Source organism: Neoarthrinium moseri, assembly GCF_022829205.1.
Source record: "Neoarthrinium moseri strain CBS 164.80 chromosome Unknown scaffold91_Wmoseri_CBS_16480, whole genome shotgun sequence".
NCBI lineage: Eukaryota > Fungi > Ascomycota > Sordariomycetes > Amphisphaeriales > Apiosporaceae > Neoarthrinium > Neoarthrinium moseri.
The window spans coordinates 47,894-62,992 of record NW_026055205.1 but is presented as its reverse complement, the minus strand read 5'-3'; the positions used below and the strand labels follow the sequence as shown (position 1 = coordinate 62,992).

The following is a 15,099-nucleotide window of genomic DNA, read 5'->3' as shown; positions in this document are numbered from 1 at the left end:
CCGATTTCCACTGTCCGGCGGCCAACGTCATTGTGTCACCCCACTGAACAAAATTGTTATAATTCTGCACATGGAAAACGCTGCAACCTTGGGCACACAGCCACCAGAGATTGTTTTATCTTTTACAGTATCGGCCAGTCGCGCAGTACGCTCAATCTCAGCTCGTGAGTTTGGGATCCAAAATGGTCGTGAAAGATCCCGTTGACGTCTCGGCATTCGCCAGCACCCAGCTTGCGCTGCTCGATGCCGAGCTGCAAAGCGAACTGCAAGAGACTAGCGGACTTATCTCGAACACGAGCCCAACAGCGCTGCAGCGAGCTGGACTAGCAATTACAAATTTGGTCATTTCGGCTCAGCGGACAGGATTAGGCGGCAAAACCGTACTGGAGCTGAGCCCTGACAGCGCCAACAGCAGCACCGGCGAGCTTCCAGAACACGGCATTCGGACGGGAGATATTATTCTCGTCTCCGAACAACCGGCAGGCAGTGCTAAGAAGAAGGAAATCAAGGATCTCGAGAAGAAGGGGGTACGGGGCGTTGTCACCAAGGTCAAGAAAGACTCCGTTTCCGTTGCTGCTGACGAGGAGAAAGAGGATGCCTCGATTACGGGGAGGGTGTGGCTTGTCAAGCTGGCTGATGATGTGACTTACCGTCGCATGAATCAGACCATGGAGAAACTACAAAAAATGACGGAATCAGATTACTCGATCTTTACACGAGTGCTGTTTGGTTTATCAACGCCCTCGTCCCTTCCAGCCGACATGAGCTCTGATCCCGAATATGGGAACATCGAATGGTTTGATCCGAGTCTCAACGACTCCCAGAAGGACGCCATCCGGTTCGCACTTGCATCGAAGGAGATTGCGTTGGTTCACGGCCCCCCAGGAGTATGTCAGGTTTTTTACTTTTATTTTTCGGGGTATATTCATGGTGGTATAACTAATCGTTTTTAGACCGGGAAGACACATACGCTCATAGAGCTAATCTTGCAGTTGGTGAGGCGGAATCAACGGGTGTTGGTTTGTGGTCCATCGAACATCTCCGTGGACAATATCGTGGAACGCCTGTCACCACATAAAGTTCCGATTCTTCGGCTTGGGCATCCAGCAAGACTCCTGCCGTCAGTTCTGAGTCACTCTCTTGATGTACTGACACAGACGTCCGAGGCTGGGCTAATCGTTAAGGACGTCCGGGCCGAGATGGATGCCAAACAAGCCTCCATCAAGAAGACCCGGAATGGCCGAGAACGAAAAGCCATCTATATGGACCTCAAGGAACTGCGGAAAGAGTACCGGGTAAGAGAAAGACAATGCGTCAACAATCTCGTTGCTGGGAGCAAAGTCGTGCTTGCTACGCTACATGGTGCTGGTGGTTTTCAACTTAAAAATGAGAGCTTTGACGTGGTCATTATAGACGAGGCCAGCCAAGCCTTGGAAGCACAATGTTGGGTACCACTGCTAGCGGCGAAGAAAGCCGTATGCGCCGGTGACCATCTACAGCTGCCACCGACCATAAAATCTACGAATTCAAAGGTGAAACCCAAGGTCAAAGAGGGCGGTGGTGTCATCAAGGGTATGTCCCTCGAGACAACCCTGTTCGACAGATTGTTATCACTTCATGGGCAATCCATCAAAAGAATGCTGACCACGCAATACCGTATGAACGAGAAGATCATGCGGTTCCCCTCGGATGAGCTGTATGAAGGGAAGTTGGTGGCAGCAGAACATGTGAAGGAACGTCTTCTCAAGGATCTGCCGTATGCGGTGCAAGACACGGAGGATACCAACGAGCCCGTAATCTTCATAGACACCCAAGGGGGTGATTTTCCGGAGAAGAATGAAGAGGACGACACCGGTAAAAAGTCGAGCATCAAGTCTCTCTTAGGTGACAGCAAGAGCAATGAGATGGAGGCGGCACTGGTTAAGCAGCACATCCGTGCTCTGGTTGATGCCGGTGTTAAGCCGGAAGACATCGCGGTTGTCACACCTTACAATGCACAGGTAAGCCACGCCCAGGCTATGACAAGCAACCATCACATCGGGAAATTATATGAGCTGACAGTATGCACATCATAGTTGAGCCTACTAGCTCCTCTGAAAGATGAGTTCCCGGGCATTGAACTTGGTAGTGTTGATGGGTTTCAAGGGCGGGAAAAGGAAGCCGTGATCGTTACTCTTGTGAGAAGTAACTCCGATGGCGAGGTGGGATTCTTGGGAGAGAAGCGGCGCCTAAACGGTAAGTCACTGGGGCCAACGTTGTCCCTCGAAGCGCCATTTTGTGGTTGCATGAGGTTAATGCAGGACCAACAGTTGCAATGACACGGCCGAAACGCTCACTGACGATAATTGGTGACTCGGACACCGTCAAGAAGTGAGTTATCACCCCTCTGGCCAGCTTGTCACATCATGTTCTATCTTTGGACGACGCGATGGTACCCTACAGAAGTCTCTCCAACCCCTCAAACGTTCTCAGTTGCGATGCGTTTCTAATGACTCTTACCCTGCAGAGGAAGTGAATTTCTCAAGAACTGGATCGAATGGTTGGAGGAGAACGCAGACCTCCGTTACCCTGACGCCTCGTCAATCGGGTAGTGAAGAAACTCAAGGTGGGGTCCAAGATATGCGGAATGGCAGAGACCTTGACCGGTGTGCAGTAGCTTTCATGCAACGCAACACTGCAATGATAAGTTCATCCTGTCTTTTGCATCCTACGAAATCGCCGTTACAGTGGCAGGCAGAAAGGCCGGATGCATCCGGTTTTATGCAAATGCTCGGAGGATTCCTGGTTAGCTAGTCGATAACGTCGCTGTTATTGCCAGGCATTGTGGAATATTCAGGCATGCACTTCGTAGATATCTGACTTCTACGGCTTGCATTGGAAAGAGACCAACCAGACCCTTGACTCTGGCCCAAACCTCCCAATTCAGCAGATACCAATCTTGCACCACTTCGCCTGTTCGGGTGCAAAGTTATCACCGGGGTCAACAGTAAGATTTGCGGACAACGATATCGCATCCGTCCATGGGTGGTGTTTCAGGTTGGTCCATTGTGGTGGGCGATTCTGGGGAGCGCAGAAAGGCTATTCCATCAACGGTATAACTTGGGCTAGCGGCCATGTGGCCAGCATGGCCAGCCAGGGTTCTCCTGTAGTTTTCTCTGATGGAGACTCCGATTGACCCGAGCACTTCGATAGCTTCCCACGAAACGTTTCTCGTAGCCAAGCGATCCGGCCTGACCCCTTGCTCGCTTCGCGTGCTGCAGGTTGCGAACTGCAACTAAACTAGCCAAGATGCGGGACTATCGCCAGTAACAACAACGAGAAGCACAGAGAGCTCGCTCGCTCGAGGCTTTCACCCTGGCGACAGCCAGTTGGAGCACTCGCTTGACCACGCCCCTTCCCATCTCGATGCGCATCGTGTTCTTATTCGTGGTCGAGTCATTGTCCTGCACGATGAGTGCACGCTGTTTAATGCAAGATTGCCTCGTCTTAACTGCAAGGCGCAAAAGCGCATAGGCAGCCTGGAACCGCCAACCACCAAGGATTAAGCTGACGCTACTTCTATAATAGCCGCATTATTGTGATTGCTTTACCATTTAGACGGTTGTATACTCATCTATGCATGGAGCTTGGCTGCCAGATATGACCCTGTGGCGGATGGATCAAGTTCAAGCGTCTGCTTTGCGAGCTCGGGCAATCTTTGTTCATGCAACCTCGATGCAGCAAGGCTATTCGCCTCAGCTTCGCGCCTTACAAAACAGGATGCCTAAGCTAAATCTATGCCATCATGCTCCAAGGCCGCACGCACTGAAGAATTTGACATTACATCACGAGTCAGAGGAGATCTTAATGCTCGACCCTGGCAATATGATTGACCTCCCGCACTGCTTGTAGATCAAACCGTCACGCTTCTCAGATTCCCGCCGGGGCTTTTGCTGGGACGGATGTCGTGACAGGTTTCAGACCGATCTCTGGGATGGCTGGGGTTTAGATCAGTAGCCAAGAGTCTCCCATACGGCTGACTTGCCGGTCTGGGCGTAGAGATGCGTGCGCTTTGATAGCTAGCTTAAGTAGCCAGACAGCGGGGACTTACACGTGTAAAACAGCTTCAGGAAGGTAGGCAGGACTAGTCACGAGTAACATCTTATACGAAACTGATTCTGCGGACCAATAGACCAACCACGTAACGTACTGGGGACTACCCAGAACCCTATCCGGTCCTTCGATTCTCCTTTCGTAACTACAGGATTTCCTCAAGTCGATTGTGAGTGCTGGCCCGAGAAAAAGGCACCCCCAGCGCTAGGACACGGAGCTATCCGTAAGCCCAAGTTAGGGGCCCACCCCGTCCACAGCGCCGGGAGAGCAGCACCCGACCTCAGCTTGGACTCTGGAACCCCAGAGCTCTGTGCAGTTGTCCCAAGGCAGAAGGACGACCGGCACGATGTCCTTGAAGGGTGCTCCTGGGTGCTCTCGCAATTAGCCACAAGTTTGTCTGCATAGTAGGTAAAGCAGGCCGAGCCGTACAGAAGCCCAAACTCTGGGTCCCGATATGCGCTGTCGCTCACGCCGATCTCAACGGTTGCTAATCACTCTAGCTTGGGACCACGCTGTGCTTTCCCAATTTAACGAGACGGGGGGCTCAAATCTCGGACTGATTGGTTCATCTGTGTACCTGTAGACAATGCGGCATTGAGGGAGCCGTTGGCGATCAGCCTTCCACCGCGGGGCGTATCACTTTGTCCGTCCGCGGGTGAGGCTAACCACGTCGCCTTTCGATGCCCGTAACATAGTATGTGCATGGCCCACTAACACCCGATGAGTGCCATCATCCGAAGTCCACGAGGCCTCGTTCAGCCAGCCGCAGCTGTGCATTGTTACACTTCGAAAGTAGAGTTGGGCCAAGACCCTTCAGAGTAGGGCGACGTGTGGGTGTCTTGTTAATTGGCATCGGCCCGTGCCCAGATTCTCTGGACAAATCCTGGTCTTTCCTTCGTTACTCGACAGCGTCTTGTTGTGTCCTGCTGTCTGCCCTGGGCACATCACTAAGCTCGTCCCTAGCCGACGTCGCTGTCTCCTCCTCGACTCCTGGTCGGAGCTGCTCGTGTTGTAACTCGCATCGCTTGGGTGGCGTTGTTTTTAGACATGATCCTGTAACAATTGTGCAGCTCTTGCAGACAATCTCAGCCAACACACAGACTCCCAAGATGTATGCAGCTGCAGCTACAGGGCAGAGCTCGCGCCCCTCCGCTCCACATGGGCCTCTTATGGACGAAAATGTCCCCCCACCACGCCATCGCTGGATACTAACGTCCATCAGACCCCTGGTCTCGGATATCAGAGGCGGCTCAGAGGGTCCCCGGACCCTGGTTCCTCGTCATCTGGCCTACCCCGGTCGCTTCGTCCCAAAACTCGTTGCTCCCTGGCTCCCTGTCTCCCTGACAAGCCTGATTTTCGACGCTGGCCGTAGACATTAATACCTCGGAAGTCGCCAACTGCTTGTTTCATGGGCTGCCCGTTCATGTCGGTGACATACAGCCTGCTTACAAGAGGGCTGACCTTCGTCGCAGAAGCTCGACGTGATACGTGATGCAGTGGCCAGGGTCCTCCATGCTCAACTTTCATAAGCTAGCTTGAAGCCATTACATTCCTAGTCCTCTTCTCGTCACTGGATGACCTAGGCCCTACTCGCCCTGTGCTTCTGAATTGTTCAGAGACAAGCCAATCTTTCGCGCTGCAACACTGGCCATGTATGAAAGACCACGTCGACCTCTCTTCATAACCCAGTGATAGGCGCAAACAGGGAACGAGTCTGTATTCCAAGCCAACCATTAGATGATGGATCATTGCTGGCGCCGTCTGCCATATCTTCAGCCACCTCCGCCCCCATCCCTTCGCGGGCCTCTGTAAGCCGCCGTGGTGCGTCTGTCTTCTCCGCTCGCTCTCACCATGAAGCCCGGCCTCTTCAAATCCGCCTCGAGCGCTGGACGCCCTAAAGCGGGCCAGTCCAATGTTCGCGGGAAACTTATATCTGGACCTATACCGATTCCTGATCCCGCTGAAGATGACGAGTTTCCTATGCGCCAACCTGGCACAGGACTTGCCACGCCGTTAGGCCACGAAGGCAGGAGCAAGATGTTGGTTACCCCCGAAGGCTCGTCCGCACTTGAGCCTACTATCGAGACGGGCGCAACACCTGACGTACCTGAGAGCGCGAACCCAGAGCCGAGGACCGGCCCAAGCCAGGCCTCAGAAACATCCGGCAGCCTAGCACAACGACGTGCCAATCGATCGAGCACGCTGAGGTATTCAACGATCAGCACAACTGATACGGATCAGAGTCGCAATTCGCCTCAGCGTAAAAAGTCGACACTACGAACCACACTAAGTCGACTTTTTGGACGAAAGAAGAAAAGGGGCAGCAATGAAGGATTGGAGACTCATCCAGAGCATCCCATGGGATCCCCCCAACATCGAAGTGTAAGTGGCTACCTTTGTAGATTGTCGAAAATCCCGCCGAAGCTAACTCCTTCCCAGGACCCATCCGCTATGAACCGGACATTTGCCAAAGAAGGCGAGCCAAAACGATCCGCATCGCTCCCAATCACGGAGTTTGATAGGGCATTACGTTCGCACTCTGTCGGTCCTGACGACATCATCGCAATCGAGAGCGCGCGTAATTCCTTGAACGGCGAGCCGCTAAGGTATCGGAGACGGGCTGCCACGATAAGCAGCAAGCTTTACGTCAGGAAAAGCAGGGACTTTGGTGACCTGTCTGGCCTCTCTCCAAGACCAGCTAGCGCCCATGGCAGAAGCAGTTCAGATGGCCTGGGACAAGACGATCCGGAGAACATTGGTAGGGCCATCACGAGCGATATCTTATGGCAACACAGACGATCAAGGAGTCTGTCGCAGCTGAAAGACGAGGGCACAACGAAACGCAAGCGCAGTGATGAGATACGATATTGGAGAGAAAGCTACGACCCGGGATTTCAATCACCAACCTCTTCTAATGTCAACGAGAATGAAGATACCGGCAACATTACGTTCGACCCTCCAGATGAGACATCAGTAGACGTCAAGCCAAAGACTCCGCCACAGCCGTTCAACTTTGGACCCATGGTCGGAATGAAGATCACTCAAGCAGCGAGTATCGAAGAGCGTATAGTGACACTGGAGACCCGGAACCAAAAGCTGGAGAAACTCGTGGCCCAGTTGTTCGAGCTTGTTGCTGGAGCGAACAACGACGCAGACATGCCTGAGCCAAACCCCCCTCCAATCCCCCAAGCTCCTTCTGTCGTCTATACCTCTTCTACAATGGCGAAACCAGCACTGTACCAGACAGCAACGAATGAGACATTGTCATCATCACGGTATAGCGTCTCTCGCCATTCCAACGAATCGTTTGGAGATGGACATACTTTCATCGGGTCTCTCCCAACGTCTACTAGACCCATGAACCGGCCCACGTCAACCGCTACGGTACGTGGTGCCACGAGTCTGCCCACTTTCCCGAGAGAAGGCTCGGAGTCTTTCAATGCTGATCAGTACACAACTCTCATGGCTCTCCTGGAGACCGAGCGTGCCGCGCGCCAAGTCCTTGAGGCGCAGGTCACAAAGTTGAGGCACGAAGTGAACTTGATGTCGCGTACCTCTCACAAGTTCGACGCGTTGCGTGGTCCATTCAACACTACATATTCTACATTCGAGCATGACGACGACGAAGATGATATCCAGGTGATAACTGGGGAGGAGGATTTGTCCGAGTCGGAGGCGTTCAAGACGCCTCGCGAGGAATACCCCCAGCATGGATTTGGCGCGTTCGGCGAGGAGCTGATCGACGAGGATGTCGACAGCTCCCGGAAAAAAGCCGCCAGAACGCTGTCTTTGAGCCAGCTCACGTTAGGAAAACCCAAGAAGCCTCAAACGGAAGCCGGAGTTCAGTTATGACTGCATGGACTGAGTTCACAGCATTCTTAGGCCCAAAGCCTTACGAGCGGATGTCATTATTTCATGACCATTTCCCTTCGCAACTTTTGATACCCCTGAAATTTGACCCCAGCACTTTCTGTCTGTTTGATAGCGGTCATCGATTACGTCAATTTGGACGACTGTATGATTATCTTCTTCATGCCGAGATGAGACTTGTCTTTCCCTTCTGGAAGAACGAGTAATGTAACATTCTTAGGACCTGTTGGTCCATAGAGTTACTCGGCCTACTTTCTGCATTGCACTATGCATCATTTCGTCGCAGCGGCAGATTAGCTTGCCTGGATTTCTTTCCTTCATTCGCTTTCTTATTTCTTTGTTTCGCTTAGCGTTTGCAGCGTCGTTGACTCGGCGAGTCAGAGTTTAGAACTGGATTTCGCTAGAATACTCAATGTATAATACTTAAAACCGCGAGGGCCGCTCAACAGTCAATACAAATACTGTACCAACTGTATCACGCTGATTGCTTGTGCCAACGTCAATTTCATGTACATATTATAAGGCAGTGCACCTTGTACATGACAGCGCCGTCAGTTTGCCACCTAGTTTCGTAGATACATGCAATGCGCAGTGGCGCCGACCACATAGTGAGAGGCATTTCAACCCAGCTCACCTACATTGCACTCAGAAGTCACGACGGACACCGCAGAAACTTGGAGTCCGGTGATCTCTCGGAAGTATGTACGTTGCGTAGGATCATGACGCTATTATAACCCGCTCGTATGCAGACTGGCTAGCATTGCATATCTTGCCTTATTCTCATTGGCCGGACTAGCTCGCATTGGGGATATGGTAGAGCTTGGCCTGCGGTGTTGATTGCAAACTCGATTATTCGACATCATTATTGACAGGGGTTTGCGCTCGAACGTGCATGCATGCCTGTTCTGCTCTATCTACCTATAATATTAATACGTCAACGCCTCGACCGGATTACGGCTTCGAGAACCACGACAGTCTTTGGCATCATTGGTGCGAGGTATACTAGCAACAAGCACATTGCAACATGAGACTCGAGTGCATTTTTCTTCAGGCCGTGTGGGCGACTGGCTCACTGGCTTCGTCTTATGCCACAGCTAAGGAGTTATTTGGCCGAGAGGATAGCTCGTCTGGGATACTCACATGCGAGGCCACGAACTGGCCGATAACTACACAAGGACGCCCAAATTTTCCCCAGGCGCCTTCGCAAATTCTGACATCGATTCTATCCCAGGTGGCCCCAGCCAACATCGAAGCGACTATACTCAAACTTGTCTCATTCGGGACTCGGCACACGCTCTCTACGCAGACCAGTCCCACTCGCGGAATCGGTGCAGCGAGGGACTGGATCGCATCCGAGTTTCGAAGGTACGCTAACGCGAGTGATGGGAGGCTTACTGTAGATGTGAAAAGCTACCTGCAGCAGCCCGATGGCAATCGGGTCCTCTTCCCGGTGAATATCAGTGACGTCGTGGCGACTCTTCACGGGACTGAGACGCCAGAGAGGCTGTACGTGGTTTCGGGCCACTATGACAGCCGCGTCTCCAACCCGAACAACTACGAATCCGATGCCCCTGGTGCGGATGATGATGCTTCTGGAGTCGCGATCTCACTGGAGCTGGCTCGTATCATGTCTCAGCCGAGCTTCCCGCGCCCTCGAGCAAGCATCGTCTTTGTTGCCGTGGCCGGTGAGGAGCAGGGTCTGCTAGGGGCCCAGTATCTGGCACAGACGTACGCCAATGCCACGCCGCGCGCCAATGTCGAGGGCATGTTCACGAATGACATCGTAGGATCCTCCAAGGCCGACGATGGGACATCGGACCCCTATACGATCAGGCTCTTCGCGCAGGGCCTACCGCCCTTGAACGTCGAAAACTCCGCCACGAGGGAGAGCCGGCTTACAATAGGGGGCGAGAACGACACGCCGGCGAGGAACCTCGCGCGGCTCGTCAAGGAGGTCGCCGAGAACGGCGCCACCGGCATGAACGTCTCGGTCATCTACCGGCTCGACCGCTACCTGCGCGGCGGCGACCACCGGCCCTTCCTCGAGGCCGGGTATCCGGCGAACCGGTTCACCGAGCCGAACGAGGACTATGCGCACCAGCACCAGGACGTCCGGGTCGAGGGCGGGAAGCAGTACGGCGACCTGCCCGAGTTCTGCGACTTTGACTTCATCGCACGCGTGGGCCGCGTCAACGGCGCGGCCCTGTGGAGCCTCGCGAACTCGCCTGGCGTGCCCAGGAACGTCCGTGTCAACTCGACGGCGCTCAGCAACGACAGCACCTTCTACTGGGACCCGCCGGCCGGCGGAGAGGGGGCCGTGGGGAGCTACGAGGTGGTCTGGAGGGCCACGGCCGCCCCCTTCTGGGACCATGCGCTTGATGTCGGGCTGGTCAACCAGGCTACGGTGGATCTCAGTAAGGATAATGTCGTCTTTGGGATCAGAGCCAAAAGCGTCGATGGAATGAGAGGCGTTGCGGTGCTCCCTTTTCCAATATCTTAAGATGGAAGGGAATATCAAACTTGTACTGTCCTCTGCGCAGCATCACGAGGACCACTCCACTCGTAGAGATATATGCCATCTTGAAGCTAATACACGTTCCGATGCCCTTATAATCCGGAAGGGCTGGAATCAATGACCGAAAGTGCGTGCCATGTTAGACAAATGCCCATCTGCTACTGGGAATATCAATGACCCTGATGGATGACGCAATTGGAGCCAGGGAAGTCATCGCGGCATAAAGCCGATCCCCCTTTCCAGAATTAACTTTCCAACAAGCGTGCTTCAATCCAACAGAGTCCGGCGTGATGATCTCTCACCATACGCGACAATAAAAAGCCTGACACTCTGGAAATAGATTGGTTCTATTCGTCATCGAGGTGCACCTCTGAGAAACGCTGGTTAAACTTGGCATGTCGTAGAAGTTGACGGTGCCACGCTCATGCAGGTATTCGTAGGATCGTGCGCTTAAAATACTTCAAGTGCAACGTCAACGAGCTGAGGTCTGATAATGCGGTTAAATATTTCTTACCACCCTCGACGCAATGTGACTGCGTGCTTATGGGGTGAGCAATAGTTAAAGCAGGTACATGCAGAATGCCTGCAAGTTGTCAGGTACTTGACGGCCGAAAGAGCGGAGCTGTTGCCTGTCTGCCAGTTCGTGGCACGGCAACATGTGGGGCCGTTCTTAGTCGCTGCTGGTCTAAATCCGGCGGCCAAACACCGTGCCTGCTGCTTTCCGTTCACGTTATGATCGTATACTTTGCGCCGGAAACACGGAACAGGCCTCTAATCCACTGGTGGACGACCACTTGCTCCGATATGCCACGTCCGTCTCCAGGAATTTTTGGAAGATCGTCTTACTTTCCATTTATAGCACCCCGTCTCGCGTGACCAATCCTGCACACAGGTCACCACTTATCTGCCGATCTGCAGAGCTGGTCCCAATGTGCACTATAGATGGCTGATACACAGGACGTGGAGATCCTGGTTCACATTGCGGCTCCTAGTACCGCTCTGGATGATGCCAGGTACAGATCACTGGCGTCGGCATATGTAAACTTCTCTCCTCACAAGCGCCGCAAACTGACCGAGCCGGTCACTGGTGACCCGAACCATGAGCCAAGTAGCCCGGTCCCGGTCTCCGAGGACGTGAGGACTTCCGGCGATAGCCGTCCCGAGGGACCGCAGGGTACTCAAGTCTCTGTTGGACCGTTGCCGTCGTTGAGATCACCGCTGGCCTCCTTTAGGAGCGTGCTCGACAACGCGGACTCACCGCTTCGGATTGGCAAGGAAAAGTTTAATACGACAAATGCTCCGAGATTCGCGAGCCAGGGCGTCGCAACATCTCAATCATCATGGAAGACTCCGCCCAGCGTGGTACAAGACTCTGTACCAGACAATGATGCCACAGCGGCCATGCTTACAACCCCAACACGGGTACTGGAGCACTATCTGCAGAACTTCCATAGCCCTTCGCAGGCATCATTGGCAACATCGCGGCCTAGGAGTACGCCTCAAAAGATACAAGGAAGTCAGAAGACTGCTTCGCAAGTTGGGTCCTCAGACAAAAGCAGTCAGTCTCGTGGTCTCCCTACGATACCATGCACACCTGGGAATAGGCCGCCGCCGGTGTCATCAACAGAACTTGGGAAGCCATCGACAAAGGACCCAATGAGTCAAGACCCACATAGGTCTTCTGAGACTCCACTGGACGCAGACGAAGAGCTCGTTGAAGATACAGTCATATACGCCCCCGAAACACCACCTCCCCCAGCCAGGGCCGACTCGGAACCGCCACCAAGCAGGCGCTCACGGGCCGACGAATCGCACGCCAGCCCGAACGCCCTGCTGAGGACGTCCAGCGACATCGGGCCGCAGAAGCTCGCGGACGAGGCCCGGAGGGCCATCACGTTCCTACCGGCGCACGGGTACCAGCACGGCAGCCTGGAGCTGCGGGCGCCGGAGCCGGCCGTGGGCTGCGGGGCCGTGGCGGCTGAGGACCTGGTGACGCGCGGGCTGGCCAAGCTGGCGGCGGACCTGTCGATCGCCCAGCGGTTCCGGCCGGCGGCGGCGACGCGCGAGCTGCGGCCGTTCGAGCGCGGGTTCTGGCGCGTCGCCTGCGCCGACTGGGCGCCCGAGCTGCGCGCCGAGACCTGGGCCTTCCTCGCCAACTACGTCGGCTCCGGGGCCGCCGGCTGGGGCGTCTCGTGCCGCCGCGACGAGCCCTTCGCGGCCCTGCGCGTGTACTGCTGGGGCGCCGTCGCCGCCCACATCTACCTGCTGGTCTACCTGGCCAGCCGGCGCAGGGTTCTGTTCACGGGCGCGGAGTGGGTGGATGGCGACGGCGAGACGGTCATCACCATGGGCAAGCGTGCGGGCGTTTGGCGTAGAGCATGATCTGGGTTAGCATGAGATAGGAGCAGGCGGCTTTTGACAGGCTTTCAAATGGGAATTTCCATCGGTATGGGTAATTTGCTTTCTTTTTCTTCCCTGTTTTCTTGCACGCACGGCGTATGGGCATAGGTTGGAGTAAAGTGGGAGGCATAATCATGGGCGCTCACAACCGCAAATATTGGCAACCTCAAACATTGTTGGTGCCATGGCAACACAACTTGTCCTTTATTACATCGTTTAGGAAACAGATGGAGAGAGATAACATCATCGTATTTGCGAAGCTCCAAACAAAACCCAGCCTGCTCGCCCAATACTCGAAACAAGGGAATCTCGGAAGCTTTGTACAAATGACATCTACAGTTCGCACGCAGTCGCGTCCTGAATTCTACAAACCTGGGTGACCCTTTGAACACAGTGTAGGAAATACATGACGTTTGGTTCCATGTTCCCGACTTCCTGAACCTAGAATTTACACGAGGCTACAGCCTGCTTGTATGATAGGGCCGGTGCACCTCAGGTGGAGGGGCTGGGGCTGGAGCGAACGCGAGGGTCACGGCCGAAGATGGCCCTGACCTCCTTGGTATAGCGCTCGTGGTCAGCCTCGGCAAGGTCGAGGTACGGCTGTGGCGATATTAGCATTTCCCATCTTCTCAAATTGCAGTCGGAGACGTACCTGCTTGTCACTGGCGGACAGTGACTTCCACTCTCGGCCGATGATGGGAGAGGCTTCGGGGGCAGTAGTATGGTTGTTGAATTCGCCAGATGCCCACCTCGCCTTGTGGTAAAACGCATATGCGTTGAGGGGGCCCTTGGGCAAGCGCTCATCCTTGATGAGGTGGACGTACTTGCCCTTGGGGAAATTGAACGTCTTGTAAAGCGTTCTGCGGGCGTTGTTGGCGTCCACAATCTGCTGCGGGGTGTACTGCGCGAGCCATTCCTTGAACTTGGCAGAATTGAGGAGCTTGTTCTGGTCGCCGATTTCCTTGAAATGCTGGGTACTTGGTCAGCAACATTACGTCAATGGGCAGGCCCTACGGCAGTCATAATACGTACAGAAACCTCAGATGAGGACAACGCCTTGAACCTGGCAGCAATTTCGGGCATCATCTTGGTGATACCTCCGGAGGGTAGCGCCTGTCGGGTCTCCTGAGTAAGGAAAACAGTCCATGCCGACTCGGGCAACTGCCTGGGAGTGTCGTACAGGGCCTTTTTCTTCAACTCGCGGCGCAGTTTGATGTCCTGCTGTTCGGGCGACAGTGGCTTCTTCGCTCTCGGGGCCTTCTGGACTGGCTTCTTGGCCTTGGCCTTGGCCGCGGTCTTCTTGGGCTTTGCAGCAGCTTTGGTAGAGGCAGGCTTCTTCGTCTTGGTGGAGGTGGTTTTGGCGGCGGCGGCAGGCTTCTTGGCCGGCTTGGAGACAGCCGTCGCGTAGAGTCGCGCAGCGCAGAGCCTGGCCGGTCGGAATGGCACACGGCAGGCCCATGTTGCGGCCACGACGTTGGCGGATGACGTAGCAACGGGAGTTGCGGCCAGCCGGCGGACGGCGGCGCGGCCAATGGAGGAAAGCATGGTGGTACAGAGGCGCGGAGCGGAGATGCGGTGTGGGCGGCTGCTCGGTGCGGTCGAGGTCGAAGTCGAGGTCGCCGGGTGGATGCGACCGTGACGACGCGGGTGGTGATGGGCTCTGAGTTGACGTTTGGAAGTTTACATTCAGTGGAGACTTGGTGCGGTGCGGTGGTGCGTGCAAGCTCAGCTTTGGTGCTTGGTGCTTGGTGCTTGGTGCTTGGTGCTTGGTGCTTGGTGCTTGGTGCTTGGTGCTTGGTGCTTGGTGCTTGGTGCTTGGTGCTTGGTGCTTGGTGCTTGGTGCTTGGTGCTTGGTTGCTTGGTGGTGCTTTGGTTGGAGCACCCACCAACCCCCTGCGTTTTAGCTTCCAGGTCTCGCTGGGTCGCGTGTTCCTGGCCTTGGCAACCTTGGGAGGCCTAGGAGCTGCCCACCAGCGACTGGAGGAAGACCTGAGCTTGTGTCACAGCATGACGCTAATCTCCCGCCCGCGCTAGAGACGAAGGTTGAAAGGCGGCGCTGTAACATGTACAGTGCAGTGGGTACCTAAGCTAGGGGGCTACCGGTAGGTAAGTTACATATGTAATCAAGTCCACGGTACGGCCTGGCAATGGGAGCCTGGCATAGCTACAGGCAGTTTGTCCAGGCGGTAGGCAATCCTGCTGTGTAACAGTGCATAGTATCC

At 54.7% G+C, this 15,099-nt stretch overlaps 5 protein-coding genes across 5 annotated transcripts; 4 read left to right on the top strand and 1 right to left on the bottom strand.

The window, feature by feature from the left end:
• Positions 1-182: 182 nt before the first annotated feature.
• On the top strand, positions 183-2,591 carry JN550_012653 (uncharacterized protein; the record flags this gene model as incomplete). The annotated part of the gene is made up of 5 exons (XM_049311153.1): positions 183-887; positions 954-2,000; positions 2,076-2,235; positions 2,310-2,370; positions 2,507-2,591. The coding sequence occupies 5 exons, from the start codon at positions 183-185 to the stop codon at positions 2,589-2,591; spliced, it is 2,058 nt and encodes a 685-aa protein (XP_049165375.1).
• A 3,352-nt stretch (positions 2,592-5,943) lies between these two features.
• Positions 5,944-7,944, top strand: JN550_012652 (uncharacterized protein; the record flags this gene model as incomplete). The annotated part of the gene is made up of 2 exons (XM_049311151.1): positions 5,944-6,474; positions 6,532-7,944. 2 exons carry the CDS (start codon positions 5,944-5,946, stop codon positions 7,942-7,944), a joined length of 1,944 nt encoding a protein of 647 aa, XP_049165374.1.
• Positions 7,945-8,986: 1,042 nt separating this feature from the next.
• JN550_012651 (uncharacterized protein) lies at positions 8,987-10,462 on the top strand (the record flags this gene model as incomplete). Its single annotated transcript, XM_049311150.1, has 1 exon — positions 8,987-10,462. One exon carries the CDS (start codon positions 8,987-8,989, stop codon positions 10,460-10,462), a length of 1,476 nt encoding a protein of 491 aa, XP_049165373.1.
• Positions 10,463-11,419: 957 nt separating this feature from the next.
• On the top strand, positions 11,420-12,859 carry JN550_012650 (uncharacterized protein; the record flags this gene model as incomplete). Its single annotated transcript, XM_049311149.1, has 1 exon — positions 11,420-12,859. One exon carries the CDS (start codon positions 11,420-11,422, stop codon positions 12,857-12,859), a length of 1,440 nt encoding a protein of 479 aa, XP_049165372.1.
• A 510-nt stretch (positions 12,860-13,369) lies between these two features.
• Positions 13,370-14,422, bottom strand: JN550_012649 (uncharacterized protein; the record flags this gene model as incomplete). The annotated part of the gene is made up of 3 exons (XM_049311148.1): positions 13,370-13,477; positions 13,530-13,847; positions 13,910-14,422. The coding sequence occupies 3 exons, from the start codon at positions 14,420-14,422 to the stop codon at positions 13,370-13,372; spliced, it is 939 nt and encodes a 312-aa protein (XP_049165371.1).
• Between the last annotated feature and the right edge of the window lie 677 nt (positions 14,423-15,099).